Source organism: Henckelia pumila, chromosome 3, assembly GCF_033568475.1.
Source record: "Henckelia pumila isolate YLH828 chromosome 3, ASM3356847v2, whole genome shotgun sequence".
Classification (NCBI taxonomy): domain Eukaryota; kingdom Viridiplantae; phylum Streptophyta; class Magnoliopsida; order Lamiales; family Gesneriaceae; genus Henckelia; species Henckelia pumila.
The window spans coordinates 60,757,225-60,781,375 of record NC_133122.1 but is presented as its reverse complement, the minus strand read 5'-3'; the positions used below and the strand labels follow the sequence as shown (position 1 = coordinate 60,781,375).

Sequence of the window (24,151 nt, the reverse complement as noted above, 5' to 3'; positions counted from 1 at the left end):
GAAGGATAGGCGAATCACGAGAAATCAAGCACATCGATTGTTCTCACCTTCTGCCATATTGCTATCATCGCCGCCGCCGAACGCGGAAGTAAAGAAAAAGAAGAGTCCAGTCCAAATCTCCGGCGATCGCGATATGTTTCTCTTGGACTGGTTTTACGGCGTTCTGGCATCTCTCGGATTATGGCAGAAAGAGGCCAAAATCTTGTTTCTAGGCCTGGATAACGCCGGAAAGACCACGCTCCTTCACATGCTCAAGGACGAGGTAATTTTTCCATTTTTTTCCCGATTATTTTGGTGTTTATTTGACTAGTGAATCTCGGTGATTTGATGGGGCTGGGATGCAGAGATTAGTGCAGCATCAGCCGACACAGTATCCGACCTCGGAAGAGCTGAGCATCGGAAAAATCAAGTTCAAGGCTTTTGATTTGGGAGGGCATCAGATCGCCCGCAGAGTTTGGAAGGATTATTATGCCAAGGTAACTTCAGCTGGATCATTACTTAATAGTTGTCATCTTGATTGCCTTACACCATTATATAGTTTCTTTGTGTTTCTGAAATCTTGATTTTGTTGAAATTTGTGTGATGCTTGTTGAATTAAACTGGTTTTTGGTAGAAATATAATAATGGGACCTGACTACTCCAAAATCATACATGATGGGTTTTCTGTTTAACCAGGGTGGAAAAAATATTGGGACCGAATTGGAAACCGGATTAGGATTGGGAACATTTATTGAATGGCCACCAATTATACTTTCATGAGTAGAAAATGATTATTCTAGCAGGATAAATGAATACTCGGAACAGCTTAAATATATGGTGCCATCACGGCTTAAGTAGGATAGTGCTCGCAAATTTGTTTCCGCTGCTGCAAAATTTTGAAATTCTATCATTTCTAAAAGTTTGATTTAAAACCATTCTGAGTCATTATTTATACCACGATGACCTCGGATTATAAGTGAGAGTAATCATTCTCGCATTATCTTTCTCTTTGCTAACTTAGATGAATTCGATTGTATCACCAGGACCATCATCTTCATTTGAGTTTTATATACTCTTGTTAACTACAGTAAATCTTAACATATCTTGGATTGCCATATAATATCCTTATTTTGGTTGGTTGTGCTTGGTTCTATAAAAAAACATTATATTCTTAAAAAATACATCCAAATCTGCTTCTCATTGACAGCAATTATCAGGTAGAGTTGTTGACCTTTTCCCATTATTTTTCGAAATTCAGTTTCATTTTCTCTCACACAATTTATGAGATCATTATTTTGTTTAAATTGATTAAATATGTAGAAAATAGAAGAAACGACTATAATAAAATGAGCAGCTTGATAAAATTGGCCTGAAAATTTATTGGTTGCTGCTTTAAAAGAACTTACTAATTTAACATACTTTCTAATAAGGAACCAATCAAATTCATTAAATTTATCTTTGGTAATATATTGTAAAATGGAGCTAAAAGATTTTTATGCAATAAAACTGAAGAAAATAGCTTATCAAAGTAAATTCATCTTATTTTTACAGATTTTTTTAAAAAATTAAGTTTCATGTTATTCGATTGGTATCTTTGTTTCCATTTACGTTTATAATGTGTTCATTTAATCCGTATGACTAAAGATTTTATCTTTGTAATAAAAGCTTAGCTGGAAGTAAAAAAAATGTTTTGAAAACAAATTACTGGCATGACATCATTGAATCACTCTACCTTCTAAAATAGAATTAAAATTATTAACTTATGGAGGAATAACAACAAGATCATCACTTCATCAGATGCATCTGTAGTGACAGAAATTATTTTGTTTATAACGCCAAAGTTCTTACTAACTCTAGTTACACTGTGGTGTATGTAGTTCATATAGGACATTTAGAGGGAACATAAGTCAATTCCATGACATGGCATAACGAGATAGCTCAAGTCAACAATATTGGTCCAAATATCACTCCTAAGACTATCTCCACGAGTTAATTTTAGCGGATAACCAATAATCACTTCTTTGTGTTCAATAAATATTTACACGCATTACTTTTTCTATGCATGTTGAGAAGATTTGATATGCAGGTTGTTGATATCTACATTTCCATAGAAGGATGATTACATCAAGAATATCTAACTAATCCTTTGCATACATCTTCATTTTTAAAAACCCCAATTTGTGCTATCAGTGTGTGTATATATCTGTGATTGAGTATATTCATTTACCAAAGGTTATGAAGTAATTTAATTGAAATGATACTTTTTAACCAATGTTACCTGAACGTTGAAGTGCTTAGAATTACCACATTAGCTGATGCAAACATGCATGAACAAAGCTGTCTGTGAGATGTAGCTTGGTTATTAATAGTTAAGTTTAGTGATTGGTTTATCAGGACACATAGCATGACTGGTTGATAGCAAGTCATCCTTAACTTTACAAGAAAATGCTTCATACCCTATGAAGCAATGAATGGCATGTGTTGAATCACGAAGTAACCATTTCCAAATTATCCAAAATATGTATCTATTCTTGAGGGGAATGGAGAGTGGAATGATATTTGTCGAGCAAAACCCCTTTCAGGCGTTTATTTTTCTCAATGAAAGAAAATAATAATAACCGGGCTTCCAAATGCTTTGTGTGGTGATCTCCCAAATATTCGTAGGTACTTTGAAGTATTATTCTTTCCTCTAGTAACTTATACGCATGTGGTTACCCAGGTAGATGCTGTGGTGTACCTGGTGGACGCCTATGATAAGGAGCGTTTTGCAGAATCCAAAAAGGAATTAGATGCACTCCTTTCTGATGAGTCCCTCGCGAATGTCCCGTTTCTTATTTTGGGGAACAAGATTGACATACCATATGCTGCCTCAGAAGATGAGTTGCGTTATCACCTCGGTCTGACTGGTATAACCACCGGCAAAGGAAAGGTGAATCTAGCAGAGTCTAACGTGCGACCTTTAGAGGTATTCATGTGCAGCATAGTGCGCAAAATGGGCTATGGCGATGGCTTTAAATGGGTGTCTCAATACATAAAGTAGACCTAGCATCTGCTATATAAACAATTGGAAGTACAACGGTAATCCTTCAGTGGGACTAAGGGGGAGAGCACCGCGTCTTCCTATCAATTGATGTGCAAGGGGAAAAAGATTGGATTCATTTCAGGTTTTAACTTGTAGTTGTATGATTTTGTGATATGATATCTTTATCTCAAGTTTGAGCTCACTTTTATTTGTTATATCGTCAACTTTGGTGCTTTGCTTAGCTAGAAAACCTATAAATTCTATTCATTGACGCTTTTTCTATGTTACTAGGAAAAAGGCCACGTGAATAATATATGAGGGACACTATGGAAAGATATAATATGAGATGTTTGTAAACCGCCTTTTTAAACTCTAACTTTACGCAACAAAACTAACCTGGATCTCAACTTTTTCTTCAAAAAACAAGGATACGAAGAATAAGTTCAAAAAATCAAATATATTTCACTCCGTATCTATTTATTAGAAGAAGAAGAAAAAATAAGGTTGGAGAACAAAATGTAAACTTCTAAAAACAAGTCAAGTTTAATTAAAAGTGAGAGTACAAGGTATTACATATGAAAATTTACCAATAAGATTCTACTACAAAGTACAAATATTAAATTGTAGCAGTAACTTTCCACACTACAAAAGATATACGATGCACAAACATTTTCGAGTCATCACAGATATCAAGCATCATCATCACATAAGAAGAGCGACTAAACAACAAATTTCTCAAGAGAGCTGCAGCTTGTTGGACAATGATCATGCAATGCTGGTAAAGAAAGTTCAAGACGTGCACTGATAAAGGTTTGACGCAGGTAGTACCCTAGGAAAAAGAGTCGACTAACTCGGAAGTTTGTTTGCTGCCACTCAGAGTGGACAATAGACTGTAGTTTCAAATGAAGTACTGATCTGCACTGCTGTAAAAATTGTAAACAAAATTTTCCATGAAAAAGAGAGTTCAGATATAATACCAAAAATAAACATGAAGGTCACCATAGACAGCAAACAAAATGAACATGCAAGGAGAACTGGAGTGGATAAATCAATATGACGGCAAGTCACAGTATATAGTGATCAAAACATTTCGCAATGAGCAGCAAGATCATTCTCTCTAGTGCCATCTTCGACAGGTCCTGCTTCTTCCTTAATATCAACCGTGAAGGAATCCTCTTGATCACAGCCCAAATAAGAATCACACATAAAATAGAGGGCATATGTTTTCTTTCCAGCTTCTTTTGGAGCAGTAAAATCTAGTTGGACCCTGGACTTCCTGTGAAGAGTAAGTCTTCTAATAGCAAGCAGCTGATTACTTTTAGTATCGCCGACAACCAGCCACCATCCTTCTTCTTTTGCTTTGGGATATCTAGGGGCATGTACTGATCCAACCTCCGTCCGTCCTTCAAGATCTCTCTCAAGACTTACAAGCACACTAATGCCTCCCCCAGCTTTCACCTCATCACCATGCAGCACCTTACAGGTCAAATCAATTTTGGGATAACGGTTACAGAACCTAGCGATATCCATCAACTGCGAGTCTGACATCTGCAAGAGTTCTCGCCTTTTGTCATCCTCCATTTCCACCAGATCAAATACGGTCTCGATAATCTTCCCACAATTTTGCTGGCACCTCTTTGTTAATTCCTTTGTGAAATGGGGAAGTTGGAGGAGCATGGAATCAGACTCCCACATTCCCTGTGTCACCATCTGACTTACTTCCATGGTCAGGAGGGCCAGGCGAAGCCATCCATTGCTGGAAATAACATCAACCATGGCTTGAAGTAACCTACAAGCATAAATGAGCACCTCTTGCTGGTCAGCAGCCATATATCCAACAATCTTTTGCCTAGAGAAGTGAGCTTGTAGCAGAACATTTGCCTTCACATGCGGATCTGTGAATTTTGGGTTGTCAAAGGAGAAACGTTGGTGATTTATTAGCTTTCTTATCAACACTTCTTGGTCGGGTCGGATTGGAAGTTGTTCATATTCTGAAGCTGAAGCCAAAATTTCCAGTAGACCCTTCAACTTTGTTTTGGAAGACAGAGAGGAATTGAAGCGCTCAGTTGTAGTATAGCTGATGTAATGATAAGAAGAAATCAAGCCCAGACCCGATGGTGACAGCTCAAATTCATCCCCCACAGTAATGCATTTACTTGCTACTAGATCACCGACTGTGTTTTCAACAAGTTCGGAGAGATGATCTGACAGGTGCCTGTGACTCACACCCTGAAGATTATAGTAGTTTGGATTCTGAGTGAGCCTTCTGTACATAAATGTCCAGGTGATGTAGTCAACAGCGTCCTGTTCGTTTTGAACAACTCCAACTGCAACCTCTGCATTTAGATTGTCATGCAAATAATAATGCAAATGGCTTTCCACGGGGAAAGCTTCATACAAGAATTTCTTATAATATTTTTCCCGAGGAGCATGACAAAGAATGACACATTTTCCAGAGTTATCCACAAGAGGTCGACTGGCACAACCCATCATCTGCAATATATCAGTGACTGCGTAATCAGAGTGTGCATTTTTTCTGCCATCATAATACTGTGTTCCCATAACCACCACCAGATGTGCAGACAGCGAGACTCCCCAACACATTGAACTGCTCATCACACAGACTTGAATCCATCCTGTTTCAAACAGTTCCTTCACTATATATTGATCTGTGATAGATAACCCCTCGTGCAAATAGCCTACACCAAACTGAATTGTCTCCCTTAAAGTAGGTTCCTCGATCCTGCTGACAAAAGGCTCAAGCTCTTCAAAAGATTTCAATGCGAACAATGGTTTTTCCTCACTATCCACATTAGAATATGCCATGAGATCTACAGCAGTGAGACTGGCATGCTTCCTTGTAGGAACAAATACAATTGCAGGCTTGCGACTCTTAGCATGCTGCACAACTGCAGTGTACGTAGGCATAGTCATAGCTAGCATCCTTGCTTCAAAGTTAGCAATGTTGATACCCTGGATGTGAATATCCAGAGGCACGGGCCTTACACCAAGAGGAAAATTGAAAAGACCATGAGAGGTAACACCAATCCATTCCCCCAGATCCTTAGCATTCGCAAGAGATGTTGACAATGCCACAATACGAATTTTGTTCTCCAGCTGACTAGCAATGTATCTCATTCTTGAGACTATGATCTCCAAGACAGGGCCACCTTGACTCCCAATCAAATGGAGTTCATCAATAATGAAGAGGCTAACCTGCCGAACATGTTTCAGCTGTTTCCATCGGCGAGATAAAGCATCCCATTTCTCAGGAGAGCTGACAATTAAATTACCTTTCTCCAGGAGTTTTAAGTCTGTTGCTGTCTCTCCAGTTAACTCACAGACCTCCATTCCAAGGCCCTCTCCAAACTTTTTCTTCCAACCATGGTACCGTTCCTTTGCAAGAGCATTAAGAGGAGCAATATAGACGGCACGCATGACACTATCTGGTCCTTTCTGGTGATTTCTCAGAATGGCAAACTCAGCACATATGGTCTTCCCACTACCAGTAGGAGCAGCAACCAACACGTTATCATCTGAATTATAAATGACTGCGAAAACCTGAGTCTGAATGGAATTGAAATGTTTGAATTGTTGATAAAGGGCTTCACAAGATGGGTTTCTCAATGCCGTCACAGGGAGGGGTTGCAAATCAAGTAACTCTGTGGGCCGAGGATATTTTTCAGGCAAAATAAGGTGCCTAAATGAAACAGGCAGAACAGTGTGTGAACCCAACCATCTATCTGATACAACATTGATGAAGTACTGAGGGGGTAGGGGTTCATAAATGGGAACTGTGAAATCCAGAGTGTGATCTTCATCAATATACTGTTTCTTTAAAATGAAATATTCATGATGAAGAATAGACTCGCCATCATTATCCTCAACAATGATCCAAAAGGGCTCCACATACCCATGGACTTTATCATCCCATTGGAAGTCGGGCGTAATGGTTAGTTCAACCCTCAACACAGAGCGGGTGATTGGTTGAACATGTGCCGCGAGGTTAAGTTTCGGAAACTGATGAATAAATTTATGAATTGTTCTTCCCATGTTAGGAAAACGAAGAAGTTCTCCTATCTCTTGTGACGAGAGATCATAGCACCTACTCCAAGACAGATCTTTCTTTTCTAACTTCATTAGAATTTCATTTGGAACACTATGAAGCTGGCGAAGTGGTGTCTGGACGCTCCACATCCTCCTGTCTATCATTTTGCACCATTTTAAAGCCTTCTCTGTCAACTGGGCCCACCCCCTTCCCAGAACTATCTCAAATATTGCCCGCATTAGACGTCCAGCACTCTGCAAAAGACAGAAGACAATTATTTTTTTATTACAAAAGCACACATTGCAACTTAACTATAATGAGCATGTAACTTGACCATATAGAAAACTCAAGTAGGTACATGCAGTTTTGAAACCTGAGTAATATGAACCATGTCGTATGTTAATGACAACCCTTCCAGCTTCAACTGTGAAATATAAGCTTGAAGTAAAACATTGATCTTGGCACTAGGCTCCTCGATGCTCTCTTTGATTGGAATGGGCACCAAGTTTAAAATTTTTGATAGTTCCAACTTCTCATCTTGTCTCACATTCACATATTTGAACTCTTCACTGAGAGATAATAGACGACAAAGATCAATATCACTCATCGTTGGCTTCAAATGCTCATTATATGTGGACACTGTTCCGTGCGTTATGTAGTAATAACTAGCAATGCGACCCAAGTTGGTGACCTGGAAACATCCACTCTTCCCATCATACTTCACCAGATTATTTCTGTCCAACAACATAGCTGCTGAATGTACCTGAACCAGCATGACAAGAAACAGTCACTCAATAGAAAAAATAGTGCATCAAAGCTGGTTCGAACTATAATCAATGAAACGATAATGCAATTTATATAAATTATTCCTAATGCAGATAAAAAAGAAACAAAAAAGCATTAAGCAATGAGAGAGAGAGAGAGAGAGAGAGAGAGAGAGAGAGAGAGAGAGAGAGAGCACTGATCATTCTTCCCATATATCCAATCATCGAGTCTTCTTTTCGAGATTGAGTAAGTAGGCCCATGCATGAGTCTGCAATAAACCACCGCGTCCACGGCTGTTAGGCCAACTCAAATACAATGTAGTGAAAGGGGACACAAGTTCAAAGGGTTGGGTCTTGGGATTAACATACATTGGGTATCTCAAAATTTGGATCTGAAAAACTCTGGTAGATCACAAACTCAGATTGCAATTTATTTGTGCACAGTTTATGGCTAAAGGGAGAAAGGAAATTCAAACATTAAAACTCGAAAGCCCTTGTGTCGTGTTTTTCTAGATGTAGTTTCAGTTCTCAAACAGAAAAAGAACAAAAACAATTTCTAGTTATTCTAAACCTCTTATTCCTTATTTTCAGTCTAAATATCAAATGCCTCACTATGAGGTCCAACCACAAGAATGCCCAACTTACTCTAGCCAAGGAGAAGGATGAATAAATTCTCGGCAATTTGCTCGAGGCCCAGTTGATGTTGAGTAACAAATAGCAGCTGCAATCACTGGGCACTTCCAGGAGAAGTAATTTACCCTTAACCTAGGCAGATAGCGATTCTCTGCATAAATAAATAAACAAAAATGCCAGACATCAATTGGCCCCAGCAAAGTACAGGAACCACCTTCTCCAACTTATCTACTGACTAAAATACAAGAAAAAATAAAAATTCTTCACCTAATAGACAGAATCCTTTTATCTTTCTGCTTTTTATTCTAGTCCATGGTTCTACTATTGAAGTTGATTTAGGACTTGATATCGGTCCCTAGCAATTCACATACACACAAGACAAACCACAAGAGTATTTTCGGTGATGTCAGCATGCATAATCCTAAGCTATCTCAAATAAGAGAAATTCAGAACCATGAACACAAACAAGTCAAGTAAGACCTCTGTGAAAAGTTTAAGAATGAATGACAAAATCATTGAAAAATGAGAGTGGGAAATATATGTTTACCAGATCAGCTCTTCTTTCCTCCAAATCTCGATCTCTTGTAAGAATGTTGGGTGCCAAACCATATAGTGTTGGATTCCGTACCATCCGTACAAAAAGGTAAGTGTACAAGAGCCACTTGCAAGCTTCTCTGGCATTCCGTACAGTTCCCAGGACAATTTCAGCATTCAACTGATCAGCCAATTTAGAGATGAATTGGCTTTCAATAGGAAGCTGTTGATTCATTAAAGACAGATAATACTGAAGTTCAACATGGCCAGTTATAATTCACCATAGGTATCATATTGAGGTCTTCCAGCTCGACCAAGCATCTGCATGACATCTAGAGGGCTTAATTCTGTCCATGCTCCTTCCTCAGGATTGTAGATTTGAGTGCCTTTAATAATCACGGTATGGGCAGGTAAATTGACACCCAGGCTAGAGTCGCAGTTGAAACCAAGACTTGTGTGTATCCATCTGTAAAAAGTTTCTCAACAATCTGACGATCGGCTCTAACCATGCCAGCATGATGAATTGCAAAGCCATATGGCAGTAGGTCCTTGAGATCACTGCTCTTCACCAGCCTGGTATGGCTCTGGAGAATTTCAGAGCTTGCACTATCTTCTTTCAAGAATTTACAGACAGTGTTGTTAGCAAGGGCAGCATCAAGAATGGCACGAGCAGTGTTGGTAGTCTCCTTCCTTGAGTGCACAAAGATGAGCACTTGATGCTTTCCTGCAACACTGATTACCTTCTCATAACACACGTCATTCATCAACTGAAATCTCTGTAATGGCTTTTTTACTGTGATTCCAATATACTGCTGAGCCAGAGGCACAGGCCTGTAGCTATTACCAAAATGGAATAGTCCCTTCTTCAAGTTAACACGCAAAAATACAGCGACATCTTCAAAATTCGGAAGTGTTGCTGATAGCCCAACCAGACGAATGTGCTCATTGGTTGTTTCAACTTGCCTCACAGTTCTTGCAATGATACTTTCTAGGACAGGGCCTCTGTTATCGTGCAGAAGATGAATCTCATCAATAATGAGAAGCTTCACAAGCTGTGTATATGTGCGATCACCAGATTTTCTAGTAACAATATCCCACTTCTCAGGGGTTGTCACTATAATCTGAGTTTCTTCAATCTCCTGGCAACTCAATGACTGGTCTCCACTCAGTTCTTTAACCTGGACACCATAATGCATTAGTCGACGAGAAAGGTTTCCAACCACCTCAGCAACCAGTGCCTTCATGGGTGCAACATAGACGATTTTGTAACTGCTATGATCAATAGACCCATCATCATTCATATTCAATGCAATCTGTTTAAGTATGGTGAGCATAGCAACGTTTGTCTTCCCAGCCCCAGTGGGAGCACAGAGCAAGATATTTTCTGCAGTGAATAGTGCAGTATCATAAACTTTACTCTGAACCCTGTTCAGCTGTTTCATTCCTTTGAAAGCTGGTTGTGCCCAGTCTGGCATGCCAGCTATCTGAACAAGTTCTTCACCAGCAGCCAACGGTATGGGCTTTGGAGCTGGGACATGAACTTCATCGTACCCCTTTCTTTGACACCTATAAGACCCCACTGGAAGCTCACACTTCTTGTTGGCCATCAACAGCCCACCTTGCCGGAAAGCTAGCCTTTCAAGATCGAGCAATTGACGCTCCCCCTTCAACCAATCACCACGAGCTTCTCTATCAACCAGCTCATCACGCTCCTTCCGCTTACCATCATCACCAGATTCATCCTTTAGCTGATGAGCCTCCTCCCTGATGCTTTTCTCCGCATTCTTCTGCCTCTCTTTTGCAGTTGACCGGTTGCCATGTAGCTGCTCCAGGATTGCAATATGATCCGGTCCCAACGTCATCATCTCCTCCTCTATCTCCTTTCTTTTGTCTTGATCTTCTGCCCTTGCCAACCGTGTACACCATACAACTTTCAATCGGTTCCTCAATAAACATTTGATGAGACTAAATTTATCAAATTGCAGATGCGCCAACAGCTTGGTCTCAACTTCATGGTCCTCGCCTTCAGCTAGAATTCTAAGGACCTTTTCAGCAAGATTCTGGCTTTGCTGTGGATTAATCTGATGGCCATAAGCATGTGATATATTTCTTTGAAGCCAATAAGCATCAATATCCAGAACGTTCAAGTTCACTCCCCCATCTGCTCCTTCCTTCTCATCACCATCATCATTGCCACCATCCATCCGCATAGCACCAGCACCATCCACTTCTGCAACGTCACCTTCCTCCTCTTCATGCTCGGGTATCATATCAAGATCACTCTCTTCCTCTTCTTCTTCATTCTCCCCAAACTCAACAGCAACAACACCGAAATCATCGAGGCCATAGTCACCATTCGCAGCATCATCGGACACATCTCCCCCACGCTGATAATCAATAATGAGCCTCGCACAGGATACTAGCTGATCAAAAGTATGGTTTGTAACTACAGACTTCAATGACTTCTCAATCTCATTCTTCTTGTCACAATTCTTGACATCATCACTCTTAAGAATATCTAAAATATTGTTTGCTGCGCCATAGACGATATCCGAAGAGCACTCGCTCAACTGCTGCCGAATAACACCAAGCAAGAATTCATAAGCAGCCCCTGTCTCCTTACTCTTGGGTTGGTAAACGTCTACGTCATAGGAAGTGAGGATACTCTCCTCTTGAACCCTCCTCCTCTTACTCCTGGTTTGAGTAGTAGCATCAGAAGCACGCTCCCGGCCCTTTGTCTTCTTGAACTTATCGAGTTTCTCCTCCAACTCAGGGGGTTTAGCCCTGTGAGCTCTGTCACCGAATAATTTCGGATCAATCTTCCCCTCCAGAGATTCTGGCTCCCCACTTGGCTCGTGGGCCTCTCGAGGGAGAGGGTTCCGATACTCATACTGCTTCAACCTGGCACCACCACCTGAAGGAATCATCTTCTTTTTATCAACAATCAGAAAGAAAACAGTAATAATAATAATTAAAAAAATACAGTATACACGATTACACGTGATCTGAAGCCAATAATCAGTTCCTAAACTCCAATCGTAACAAAATCAACTGTTTAGGCTTAAACAAGAAGAAACAATAGAAACCCCGTCCGAAGAATTGCGATATAAGGAAAATTTAAATCCAACAATTAGGTTTGAATCGATCTATGTTGTAATCCAGACGAAAAGATTGATTTCGATTTCGTGAATGTTATAACGGGAGAATTATTATTATTATTATTATTGTTAAATAACCTTGCTTGCCTTGCCCCTCACGTTACGTGAGAAGAACGAGTTGCCTTTCGAAACATGAAATACAAGGAAAGTTTTTTGTTTTTTGTTTTGTTTTGTTTGGAAAGATATAAGGAAAGTTTTGATTTCATGTTAAATATTTTTCTAAGGGTATTTGGGCCTTCGGGATGGGCCGTTTTGATATGACCATAGTAGCTCCTTCTACTTATTTTATGTTAAATAAATCCAATTTTTTTTTTTTGAAAAGATAAATCCAAAATTTTTTAATCATAATGATAGACTGATAGTTGAAAAAAAAATATGTAATGAGTTACATATTCGTTTTGGAATTAAGATATTATTTCTGTATTTTATTTGAAAAAATTCAAAAGCACATTAGGAAAATATTCGAGGGCTGAAAACAAAAAACCCTCTGTTTAAAATAATTATTCTTTCACTTTTTAAAAATAAATAAATATTTTTTTACATGGTCATACATATATTTTATGCTTCAGTTTTAAGAGTTCTGTGTTCTTATTTTAGAATATAATTTTTTAAAAAAAGATTTATTTTATTTTGAAGAGTTCTTACTATGTTGTTCCCCCAACTACATTGAATGCAACATTTTTAGTGACTCGGAATGAAAAAGTTGCTCCATATTTTTTATGTTGTGTTTGAATTGATGGAGAGACCGAAATTTTGATTTAGGAAAATATTTGAGTGATTGAATTCAAATGACACTCATTTTGATGTATTTCTACCACAATTATTATTAAAACTAGTGTATCATTGCTTGCATTGCATGTTTGTACAATATTTTTTTTCTTACATGTAGATCATACATTATTTTAAGAATTTCTGTGAGATTAAACGGTAATTTAAAATATTACATAAAAAATTTTCAAAAGGAAAAACATAAATGTTATATCTATATGACATAAAGATAAATTTTGGAAAAAAAATGATATCCTTTTTTTGTCTATTAAACAAATTGTTTATATCTAGCATGTATGATATATATTATATAGTTTGATATCGAGTCAATTTAGAGAGACTCCTACAGTTTCAATATGTGACTGTATAATAAGCCTAGCTAGAAGTCCATCATAATATTTTTTTAAAATCATTTTAAATTTACATGGACATGATAGTCATAATTCTATATTTTTATGTGATACATATAAGATAATATAAATAAACTTTCAATCAATAAGCCTTTATTTCCCTATTAATTTGATCGATTATTGGTTGGAGTTGTTGTACAAGCGTGCAAACTTTAATAACGTGTAATTAAGAGATATGTAGTTGCATACAACTATTTGGTATTAATTAATTAAATCATTGACATGCATGAAATAAATGAAGAGTGATATGCCTGGTCTGTAGCCTTCACCCCACTGGCAAAACACAAGGAATGTTATAGAATTCCAATATCTCTATGACTCTATTTCATACATTGATATAAAATATATGTTGATTAAAATCTTTATAGACTTATATAAAAATTGAAGTTAATTATTTTCAAGATACGAATGAATTGCTAGTAACCTCAAAAAAAGAAAATAAAAATAATAAAAATAAATTAATAATAATAAGGTTCGGGCCATTTTTACATGCAACTTGAATATTTTACCCCAAAGTACACAAACAAAAAAAAGTATGGACGAAGAGTGTATAGTTTTATAATTTCTTGAAACAAGTGGAACTAATAATGACGTGAGTACCAAAAGCAAAGCTGCAATTTTACATCATCCTTCATCACTTCCAACAAAACAGATAATACATTCAATTTTATTAATTAGGAGATGGAATTTATACAACTTCTAAAATAATTATATAAGAGCTCCCTAACTTCCAAATTTATAAAACTTATTACGATTCTAAAATTAAATCAAATATTAATATTGTAATTGAACTCGAGACCTCGAATCGTACCAAAAAAATGACTCGACTTCACAAAACTCACCTATATAAACACACCCCACTTTCGCATGTGTATTCTCATACAACAAGAATTGGTTCAAAAAAAATGAGGCCAAGCGCCATATTCTTTTGCTTTGTTTTCTCATATTCTCTCCGGTTGTTAACTTTCACTATTGGCGAGGCGGAGGCGGAGGCGCGGCGGCCCTTCGCCTGCAGCTCGAGAGATTCAGCCAACAAAAGATTACCTTTCTGCCGAACGGACTTAGCTACGGCTGACAGAGTGAAGGACTTGATCGGGCGTTTGACGTTGCAAGAAAAAGTGAGGCTGCTCGTCAACAATGCAGCCGCCGTGCCGCGGCTGGGGATCGACAGGTACGAGTGGTGGTCGGAGGCGCTCCACGGCGTATCGAATGTGGGGCCGGGGACGACGTTCGGCGGCGAATTCCCCGGCGCCACCAGCTTCCCGCAGGTCATCACCACCGCCGCCTCTTTCAATGCTTCCTTGTGGGAGGAGATTGGAAAAGTAAGTAAAATTAATTATTCATATATTTAAAAATCTTTGCTTTTTTTAAAGTTTGATTTGATTATAGTTTTCGTTGGAATATCTTTATGGTTTGCCGTGTGTTTTGTGTTTTTCAAGTTGGCTCCAAATCCATCACAACTTCGTATAAATCATTTCAAATAATATTTCTGTTAAAGTATACTCCTTTTGGAATAGTGAATAGTGATGCTACGATTTCATGAGTATCGAACTCAACACGTCGTTATAAACTTGAGATATTAATACTTTGTATTATATGAAAATAATTCGAATATGACATAATAAAACCATGTCCTCCAATTAAAGTAATCGAATTAATATAGACATGTTTGGTTACCTTCAGACAGCATCATTTGCATTTTTAATAGTGGAAGTTATATCATTAGCCAGCAAATATTTTTCCTTTTTTGAAATCAATTTTTCAAAAAATTATAACTTTACTTTAAGTAATAATCCTATAAAAGGAGCTACCATTCTTTGTGTGATATGTACATTTTAGGCTTTTAGCTTATGTCTTAATTACAATCCATTTCACCCAAAGTTTTAAATTTGAAATAAGATTTTGAGTTCAAGATCCAATTATGACTATTTTTATTGAACTAAAAAAAACTGTTGATTTTAATAAAATCTCTTAGAAATTAGTCAATTATATTTGAAAGCATTAAACTTTATAACTTTTGGATTTCTGCGCGTACAGAGCACGCCCTTTTGCTGAGAGTGTGTAAGAAAAGCTGTTATGATTAATTACACATTTTCAAGGGAAAGGTCCAAACAAATTTTACTTGCAAGTTGCAGCCATCAGCTGCTAAGTTTTTAGATCATGTCAGTGGGCCCATTTTGGTCCTGGATTCTCATTTACTACTACGTCCCCCAAGTGAGCTAAATAACCCTCCGGATAGGTCGTTCTTAGAGACCGCCTATATGCTGGATCGGTTCGTAAGGTAGTTGGATATCTCATTAAACACATGTTTCTAATAGAGTAGCAACGACCAATTCCCTTCGGACAAATCCGTTCCGCTAGTCTAAAAAAATGTTAGTAGCAAAAAAATAATCATATAACTTAGATATCCATTTAAAATTTCAACAAGTATACGTTTTTTTTGTTTTGTTTTGTTTTGTTTTTTTTCATTTTTTATTATTTGTGGAAAGTTAATGTGTATCGACTAGGGGTGTAATCGAGTCGAATAGCATATTATTCGAGCTCGAGCTCGACTCATATTTGACTACTCGAATTCGAGCTCGAGCTCGAGTCGAGCTACTCGAGCTCGAAAATTATATATAATTATATATAAATAAATAATTATATGAATAAATAAATAAATAAAATATTATATACATTATATTTATATAATATTTTATATTTATATGTGTTATCGAGTAGCTCGCGAGCTACTCGAGCTCGATTGTATGTTTTCGAGCTCGAGCTCTCGGTCAAATCGAGCTCGAGTCGAGTTTTGACCGAGCTACTCAGGAGCTACTCACGAGTAGCTCGGCTCGTTTACACCCCTAGTATCGACTTTTATAGCGTTGAACAACGAACTCTATGAATGTGGTATAAATCAATACCGTATATTCTCTCGCAAGCTGTATGCCAATGGAAATATAATGCTCATCTGAATTTTGTGTTGGGATTCATCTAAATATGTATAATGTTATAAATTTAATATTTTATTATACAAAAAAGTATTTTTCTCAACAGAATATACAAAATTTCTGGTTCTAAAATTTAAAATCTATTGTTTAAATGAATTTATTTGAACAAATCATAGAATTATTCAAAAATATATTTATCACATATTCATTCCATAGGTCGTATCGGACGAGGCCCGAGCGATGTACAATGGAGGTGCCGCCGGCCTGACATATTGGAGCCCAAACATCAATATATTCCGCGATCCAAGATGGGGTCGCGGTCAGGAAACTCCTGGCGAGGACCCGATGGTCGCCGGTGTTTATGCGGCGAGCTATGTCAAAGGGTTACAGGGCACCGGCGGCGGCGACAGGCTGAAGGTGGCGGCGTGTTGCAAGCATTACACGGCGTACGACCTCGACAAGTGGAGAGGGGTGGATAGATTCCATTTTAATGCCAAGGTATGGAATGATGGGTCAATTCATGGGGCATGTTTGTTTATTAGACATGATATTGTTTTTCTGACAATTTATGACTTTTTACGACCCCACTTTTCAATCTTTTATTTTAACATTTTCCAATAATTTTATTGGTACTGAATTTGAGGTTTGCATTGGGTTTAAAAAGAGGGTTATTTGGAAATCAGTCCCTAATATCAAGTGTAAATTAAGGATCAGTCATTGTGTTAGGAATTTTTATTTGAACTCCCTGATCTCACTTTTTTTTCATGGATAAAAAACGGTATAAAAAGTTAAATATACGGTTCTAATATACAATATTTAAGTACTAATAGTTTCAGATCTAGTACAAAAATCAAGATTTTGAGTATAACATTTGAATTACTTTATTACTACAAAAACTTATTATACATACATGTTTATGTACAAAATATTTATATTAAAATATTTGTTCATCATTTTTTTTTTACATATATTAGTATTTTGAAAATCACAAAAATCAACAATTTTTTTGGTATTAATTTAAGATATTTGAGTACAAAAACATTTAATTTACGTATTGATTTATATATTTTTGGCATTAATTATTTCAAATTGAGTACAAAATCATGACATAGGGATTGATTTGTGGGCCCAGAGAGTAGAAACAAACTTTTAATGAATTAGGGAGTGCAGAAAAAGAAAAAACCTGACAGGAACTGAATCATACAAAATAATGTGATGGGGGATTTTTTAACAACTAACCGTTAAAAAAAAATGGCTCAATTCTTTTCAAAAATAAAAATAAAAAAATTGCCCAATTGCACTCTACAAGGTACCAGGCCATCTAATCTTATCTAAAATATTAAAAGCTCACGAATCTCGTGTCTATATTCTTTTTTTAAAAAAATTATAAAAAGGAGGGGAGAACTAAAATTCGAGTCTCTGTTAATTGGCGGATTGATGAAATCAATTTGGTTACAAACTCGGTCTTGTGTATATATATAATATTTAATATTTTGATTTTTAGAAGAAATCTGAGTGTTTTGTACCTATTGAGATGGTTATTATAATGAAGTAAATGATTTTTTTTTTATTTTTTAAAGTTTAACAGAAATTAAAACGAGAGAAATAAAATAAAATGAAGTACTCAGGACACTTGAAAATTCAAAGGACTAAATCGAGAAAATGCGATAAAATCGATGATTAAATAGGAAATTATTGTTGAATCATATGTTTACTTTCTATCCTTTTTAATTGTGTAGTTAATAGAACAACTAAATCAGGAAAAGTACAGAAAATGAAAGACTTAAGTCAGTACAAATAAAATTCAAAAACTAAAAATCGGGGAAATGAGGGTTGAGTTCAACCTAACATATGAATATTATTCAATGATAGATCTAATGTTTCATGATTTATCACGTCAAGAATATATCATTAATTACGTCTATGTGTAAAAATACGAATCATTGGATGCATGATTTGGGTATTACCATTAGTGTAGATCTCATTAACCGGAAATGAGATAAAATGGATTACTTAAGTCTTAACTTTGAGTCATATACAATTAATTTTTGACTGTGCAGTTTATGGGAAGACTAATAGATCGAGAAAATTACAAAAACGGAGTAGGTTCCGGACAATTGAAAACGAGAGACTAAATCGAGAAAATGCGATAAAATGGATTGCTAAATAGTGAATTAGCATTGAGTCATGTGTTTGCTTTCCGTCAATTTTTACTGTGGAGTTTAACGAAATTATTTAGCTTTGTTGCTGTTGGTTATAAAAAACTAGCATTCGTGTATAAGATCTCGGAATAATTTGAGACACCATTATAACAAACCTCAGGAAAAACAAAAACAAAACAAAGAAACAAAGAGAGATCAGCTAGTGTTATTGTCCAATGCAAGAGAAGAATCCAGCTTCAATTCAAAGATGAGCTGTGAAGGACTTTTCAATCTCATACACAATACAATTCCACAATTTGTTGAGGAATAAAATTAGGATCTTAACATACAGAAATCCATTATACGTTACGAAAATGGTCGTCGAATCATGCAGGTAAGCAAGCAAGATCTTGAAGATACATTCGACGTGCCATTCAAGAGTTGTGTGATGGAGGGTAAGGTTGCAAGTGTCATGTGTTCATACAATCAAGTCAATGGTATTCCCACCTGCGCGGACCCCAAACTTCTCAAAGGAACCGTGAGGGGCGCGTGGCGGCTCAATGGGTATATAGTTTCAGATTGTGATTCCGTGGGCGTTCTGTATGATAGTCAGCATTATACATCAACACCAGAAGCAGCAGCTGCTGATGCAGTCAAAGCAGGTACTTAAGTAGTAAACATTCAATGTATGGCTATAACTTGGCTAGTTGGCTGTTAATGATGTATATTTTTATGTATTCCAGGTCTAGACTTGGACTGTGGGCCTTTTCTTGCGGTACACACCGTTAATGCGGTGCAAAAAGGGCTGCTACATGAAGCAGAAATAGATGGAGCATTGGCTAACACGATCACGGTTCAAATGAGACTGGGAATGTTTGATGGAGAACCATCTGCGCATCCATTCGGTAAACTTGGCCCGAAAGACGTGTGCAGCCCCGCCCACCAAGAGCTGGCCTTGGAAGCAGCGAGACAGGGCATTGTTTTGCTGAAAAATGAAGGGCCTTCGCTGCCGCTTTCTGCAAGGCGACACCGTCCCATTGCTGTTATAGGGCCAAATTCAGACGTCACAGTCACCATGATTGGCAATTATGCAGGTAACCAGGATCACTTTGAGTACTTGTATTGGTTTTTTATTTATATTTGGGTTAAATTTTTTGCAAACATGTGTAGGTGTTGCATGTGGATACACATCTCCGTTACAAGGAATAACAAAATACACAAGAACAATCCATCAGCCTGGCTGCGCGGATGTTGCTTGCGCGAATGATGCGCTGTTTAGTGGAGCCATTCGAGCCGCACGCCAGGCGGATGCAACTGTTATGGTGATGGGACTGGATCAATCTATTGAGGCAGAGTTCAGAGACAGGACAGGACTGATGCTACCAGGTCGTCAACAAGAGCTCGTGTCAAAGGTCGCCGCTGCCTCAAAGGGCCCAATAATTTTGGTGTTAATGAGCGGCGGTCCTGTTGATGTATCGTTCGCCAAAAGCAACCCCAAGATCCAGTCTATTTTGTGGGTTGGCTATCCGGGCCAAGCTGGCGGAGCCGCCATTGCTGATGTTCTGTTCGGAACACACAATCCAGGTATGACAAGAACCTTATATCTATAATCTATCTAGCTGAGGATATGATCATTCTGAAAATATTGACATTTGATGGGATTAACATAAGGTGGAAAGCTTCCCATGACTTGGTACAAACAAGAGTACCTTAACAACTTACCAATGACAAGCATGGACATGAGGTCGAATCCGTCGAGAAACTATCCTGGGAGGAGCTACAGGTTCTACAAAGGACCTGTGGTGTATCCATTCGGGCACGGACTGAGCTACACCAGCTTCATGCACACGATTGTGGGTGGTCCAAAGGTGGTGTCCATTCCTGTCGATGGCCGCCACCACTCGAATTCCACGGCCTTTTCAAGCAAGGCGATCCGAGTGACACATGCTAGATGTAACGGGCTCTCCTTTAGCTTATCTGTGGATGTAAAAAACAAAGGTTCAAAAGATGGTTCCCATGCGTTGCTCGTGTACTCGTCTCCTCCAGAGTCGCTTTGGGCGCCGAGCAAACAATTGGTTGCGTTCGAGAAAGTGAGCGTGCCTGCCGGAGGGCAACGACGAGTTGCCGTCAACATTCATGTCTGTAAGCATCTGAGTGTGGTGGATAAGGCCGGAATTCGGCGGATTCAGATGGGAGAGCATGCACTTCATGTTGGGGATATCAGGCATCCCATTTCACTTCAAGCTCATGTTCTAGGGATGGTCAAATCTTGATCAAATATATATCCCCTGAGGCTTCAGGGCAGTAACTAAAATGCATAATTTGCTTTGCTGCTACATTGTCTATTACTGTAGGATGAGTCCACCAAATATTAATCAATCAGATTCAATGAAATGTAGAATTCAAGCACTGGTTTCAAGTGAAAAATCAGAGTTTATTTCAGGATTAATTACATGTATCTCCCTCCCTAGAGGTTTATCAGAATTACACAAAAATCAATTAACTTTGAAAATTGTATATATCTCCCTTCATGTTTATATCAAACTTACATTTACACCCATTAATTTTAAAAGTTATATATACCTAATACCTCCCTGGAGTACATTACAGTTATCAATTTTTGTGCATTAAAATTAAAAAGTTTTGAGTTTTTTTTTTTTTTTTTTTTTGAAAAAGATTAAGGAAAAAATTAAATAATAATATAAAAATAAAATTGAACCAAAATGAAAATGTTATTTTAGTTTTGAATGTTAAAATTCAAAATATTATATTTTATGAGATATATTTTAAAACTAATAGATAAAACCATTTTTTGGTTTGGTTAATTTTAAAAATAAAAAAAATCAAATTATAAATATATTTTGGTTTGATAATTTTATCGATTTTAGTTTTAAAACACATAGCATAAGCTATAATATTTTGATTTTTAACATTCAAAACCAAAATAAAAAATTTCAATTGTGGTTTATTTTTATTTTTATATTCATTTTTGTACTTTTTTCCCTTAATATTTAAAGTTAAAGGGTGTAAACATAAGCTTGATATAAAACCCGAGGAGAAGTATATGTACTTTTGAAAATTAGTTGAGTTTTTTATATAATTATAATAAATCTCAGGAGAGTATATGTAATTAACCCTTTATTTCAATTATGCAACAATAAAAGGGGGTATTGGGCTTGGGCTTCTCGTCATTCGTATGCTGGACTTGGCGGCGACGTTGAGCATGCGGCCACGCGAAATGGGGCAAGAATGTCGGACTAATATTATCTTTTCCGAGAGCGAGAGCCCAGCCCATCACAATGTGACTTTCTATTGCTTGTACTCCACTTCAAAACAAGAAGTTATCGGCTCAAAAAATATACGTGACACTCAAAACAAGGGATTTAAATATGTCTGAAAAGTAAAAAGAGCACTGTACAAAAAGGCAGATTACTGGATTCTGGGATGGGCTCGATGACAATTAAGTGCATGCACTTCTATTCATGAATCCCGGCCCTTCTTCGCTTTGGGACATCATTATTTGCCGATTTATAATACATGTACAACAAAATTCAATACAAACAAATTAAATTTTCAAAATGTTATGATAGAATAGCAAGATCGCACGATATGATATTCGATGTACGATTTATTCTTATTTAATAATTGCAAGATTTTACATTCTTAAGTATTCTTATAATATATAATAACCACAATGTTCCATGTAAAAGAGTGATGACTGATATATAATAACTAAAAATGTAATGAAGCCAAATTATTCCACTAAACCGAATTATGGTTGATTAAACAAGATAAACCAACTTCATGAAACCGATATTTTTTTTATTAGAAATAAAAAGAAACAAGTTCCTTTGTAGAAAAAGTATTCATGATTCTAAATTGTAGTACATGGCAAGATACGAATGAGAAAATTAAAAAATTAGTGCAATTGGTTGGCGAAGAATCTAAAGACTTACGTGTCCAAAAGTAAGTGATTTGCTTGCAGTCAAAGGGATTGAATCCTTCCCATTATTTGTCAAAGTGTGATTGACTTTAATTTTAGCTAGCATTCGGTGCCTCCCTTCCCCCCAAAGTTTCCTTGGATACTCTAGAAAATACATTTTAATAAACATTTGGTGACAGCCCCCAACAAACTATAATTTCAAATGGGCGTGAGCAACGGATCTGGATCATCTGCTATGGAGAGAAAAACATCACAGAATACTGTGCAATATATAAACTTCTGTAATTCATATTACATGATTAAATAATTAATTATTTAATTAATTATGCACATGTAATATTGAAATCATGTATATTTAATGCACAATATCTATGTTGTTTCTCTCTCCACAGCAGATGATCTTTTTCTGTGAGCATCATGCATGGACTATAAACCCATCAAACAGCTATGAAATTAGTAAGTGAGCGTTTGGCCAGAGGTCTGAAGTTTAATTCTTCGTGTCAACATCTTCTTGAACTAGTCTATCACACAGAAATTGCCCAATGCAATTTACTTGATTAGCATAATTTTCAAAATATTTTGTTAGTCCGGAGATTTACCTAGAGACATGTACATGTCAGAGTCGCAAGTTCACGTTTCTGTCTTTAGGTCACAACTTAGTGGAAAAAATTATATTTTTGAACTTATAATTTGTATTTTAATTTTTGGTGTTGTTAAAAATAAATTTCTATTTTTAATATTATAATTTTGCATTTGGATGAGCTGGCACGTGCACGCAATAGTCTCGAGTTCACATTTCTGTCATTGGGTCAAAGCTGAATTTCGAAGGATAGCAAAATCCCATGAAATTAGCAAAAATATTTTGTGAAAGAAATATACCAATACTATAAAAGTTGTATTCTTCTCATTGTGAGCAAACATGTATTAAATTATACAGTGAAGCGTCCACCATGTTTGTAGAATAACATACGAGTCAGAAATATGAGAGAAATGTGCGGCCAACAAAGATTGCGAGGGTTCTGTTTGGCTTCAGTTTGTTAACTTTTTTTTTTATATATATTTTTTCCATCTATAATTTTAAATTGCATGTTCAAAACATTCCAAGTTAAAGTTTTGCTTATATAAAAAACTAAAACTAAAAACATACATACAAATTAATTGTCAAATCATCTAGACATTATCGACAAGGATCGATCATCTGGTTCATCAGGTAGATGGATAAAGTCCGAGTCTGTTCTCATAAATTGAGTTACCGTACCCAAATACATTCAACTTATAAAAAAAACAATATGTATTACACGTCTCGTATCAAGGTATTTTTTTTATTTTTATCTATTTATTTATTTTTACAGAAAAGAAAAGAAAAACTTACCCAACACTTCGTTAGCAATTGAATTCGGTCGGCCCATCCTACCGATGGAAGTGCAATCAATTCAGGAGTGCCAATGTTATTTTCAACAATTGAGACGTACCACAGACATGATTATATTGTACCATTGCAAAAAGTACACCACAATGACTAAACTATACACACATCACATGATCAAATAAGTGTTTTTTTTTTTCTTCAAAAGTGTGTCCAAGTTGGTGAAATAGGTGAACTTTTAGCCAAATGTCAGGAGTTGAATTCCCCTACCAACAGTATTTCTTAAACTAACTTGTCACACAAGACTTGCCGAGTATCGTTTACCTGACTAACGTAGTTTACAGTCTATTGCGTTAATTCTGGATTTTACCCAATGCACACCGAAAAGTAACGACTGCGGATTCCTACGTCATAAAAAAAATATAAGTGTTTTATTTTTTATATATTAAATC

At 36.8% G+C, this 24,151-nt stretch overlaps 2 protein-coding genes and 1 pseudogene across 2 annotated transcripts; 2 read left to right on the top strand and 1 right to left on the bottom strand.

The window, feature by feature from the left end:
- Positions 1-3,268, top strand: LOC140887669 (small COPII coat GTPase SAR1A-like). The gene is made up of 3 exons (XM_073295083.1): positions 1-262; positions 345-476; positions 2,699-3,268. The coding sequence occupies exons 1-3, from the start codon at positions 134-136 to the stop codon at positions 3,017-3,019; spliced, it is 582 nt and encodes a 193-aa protein (XP_073151184.1). The 5' UTR covers positions 1-133; the 3' UTR covers positions 3,020-3,268.
- A 677-nt stretch (positions 3,269-3,945) lies between these two features.
- LOC140886900 (DExH-box ATP-dependent RNA helicase DExH12-like) lies at positions 3,946-11,907 on the bottom strand (annotated as a pseudogene).
- A 2,172-nt stretch (positions 11,908-14,079) lies between these two features.
- Positions 14,080-20,862, top strand: LOC140886901 (probable beta-D-xylosidase 2). Its single transcript, XM_073293809.1, has 6 exons — positions 14,080-14,638; positions 16,466-16,747; positions 18,785-19,052; positions 19,134-19,484; positions 19,561-19,974; positions 20,062-20,862. Exons 1-6 carry the CDS (start codon positions 14,135-14,137, stop codon positions 20,661-20,663), a joined length of 2,421 nt encoding a protein of 806 aa, XP_073149910.1. The 5' UTR covers positions 14,080-14,134; the 3' UTR covers positions 20,664-20,862.
- The last annotated feature ends 3,289 nt before the right edge of the window (positions 20,863-24,151 follow it).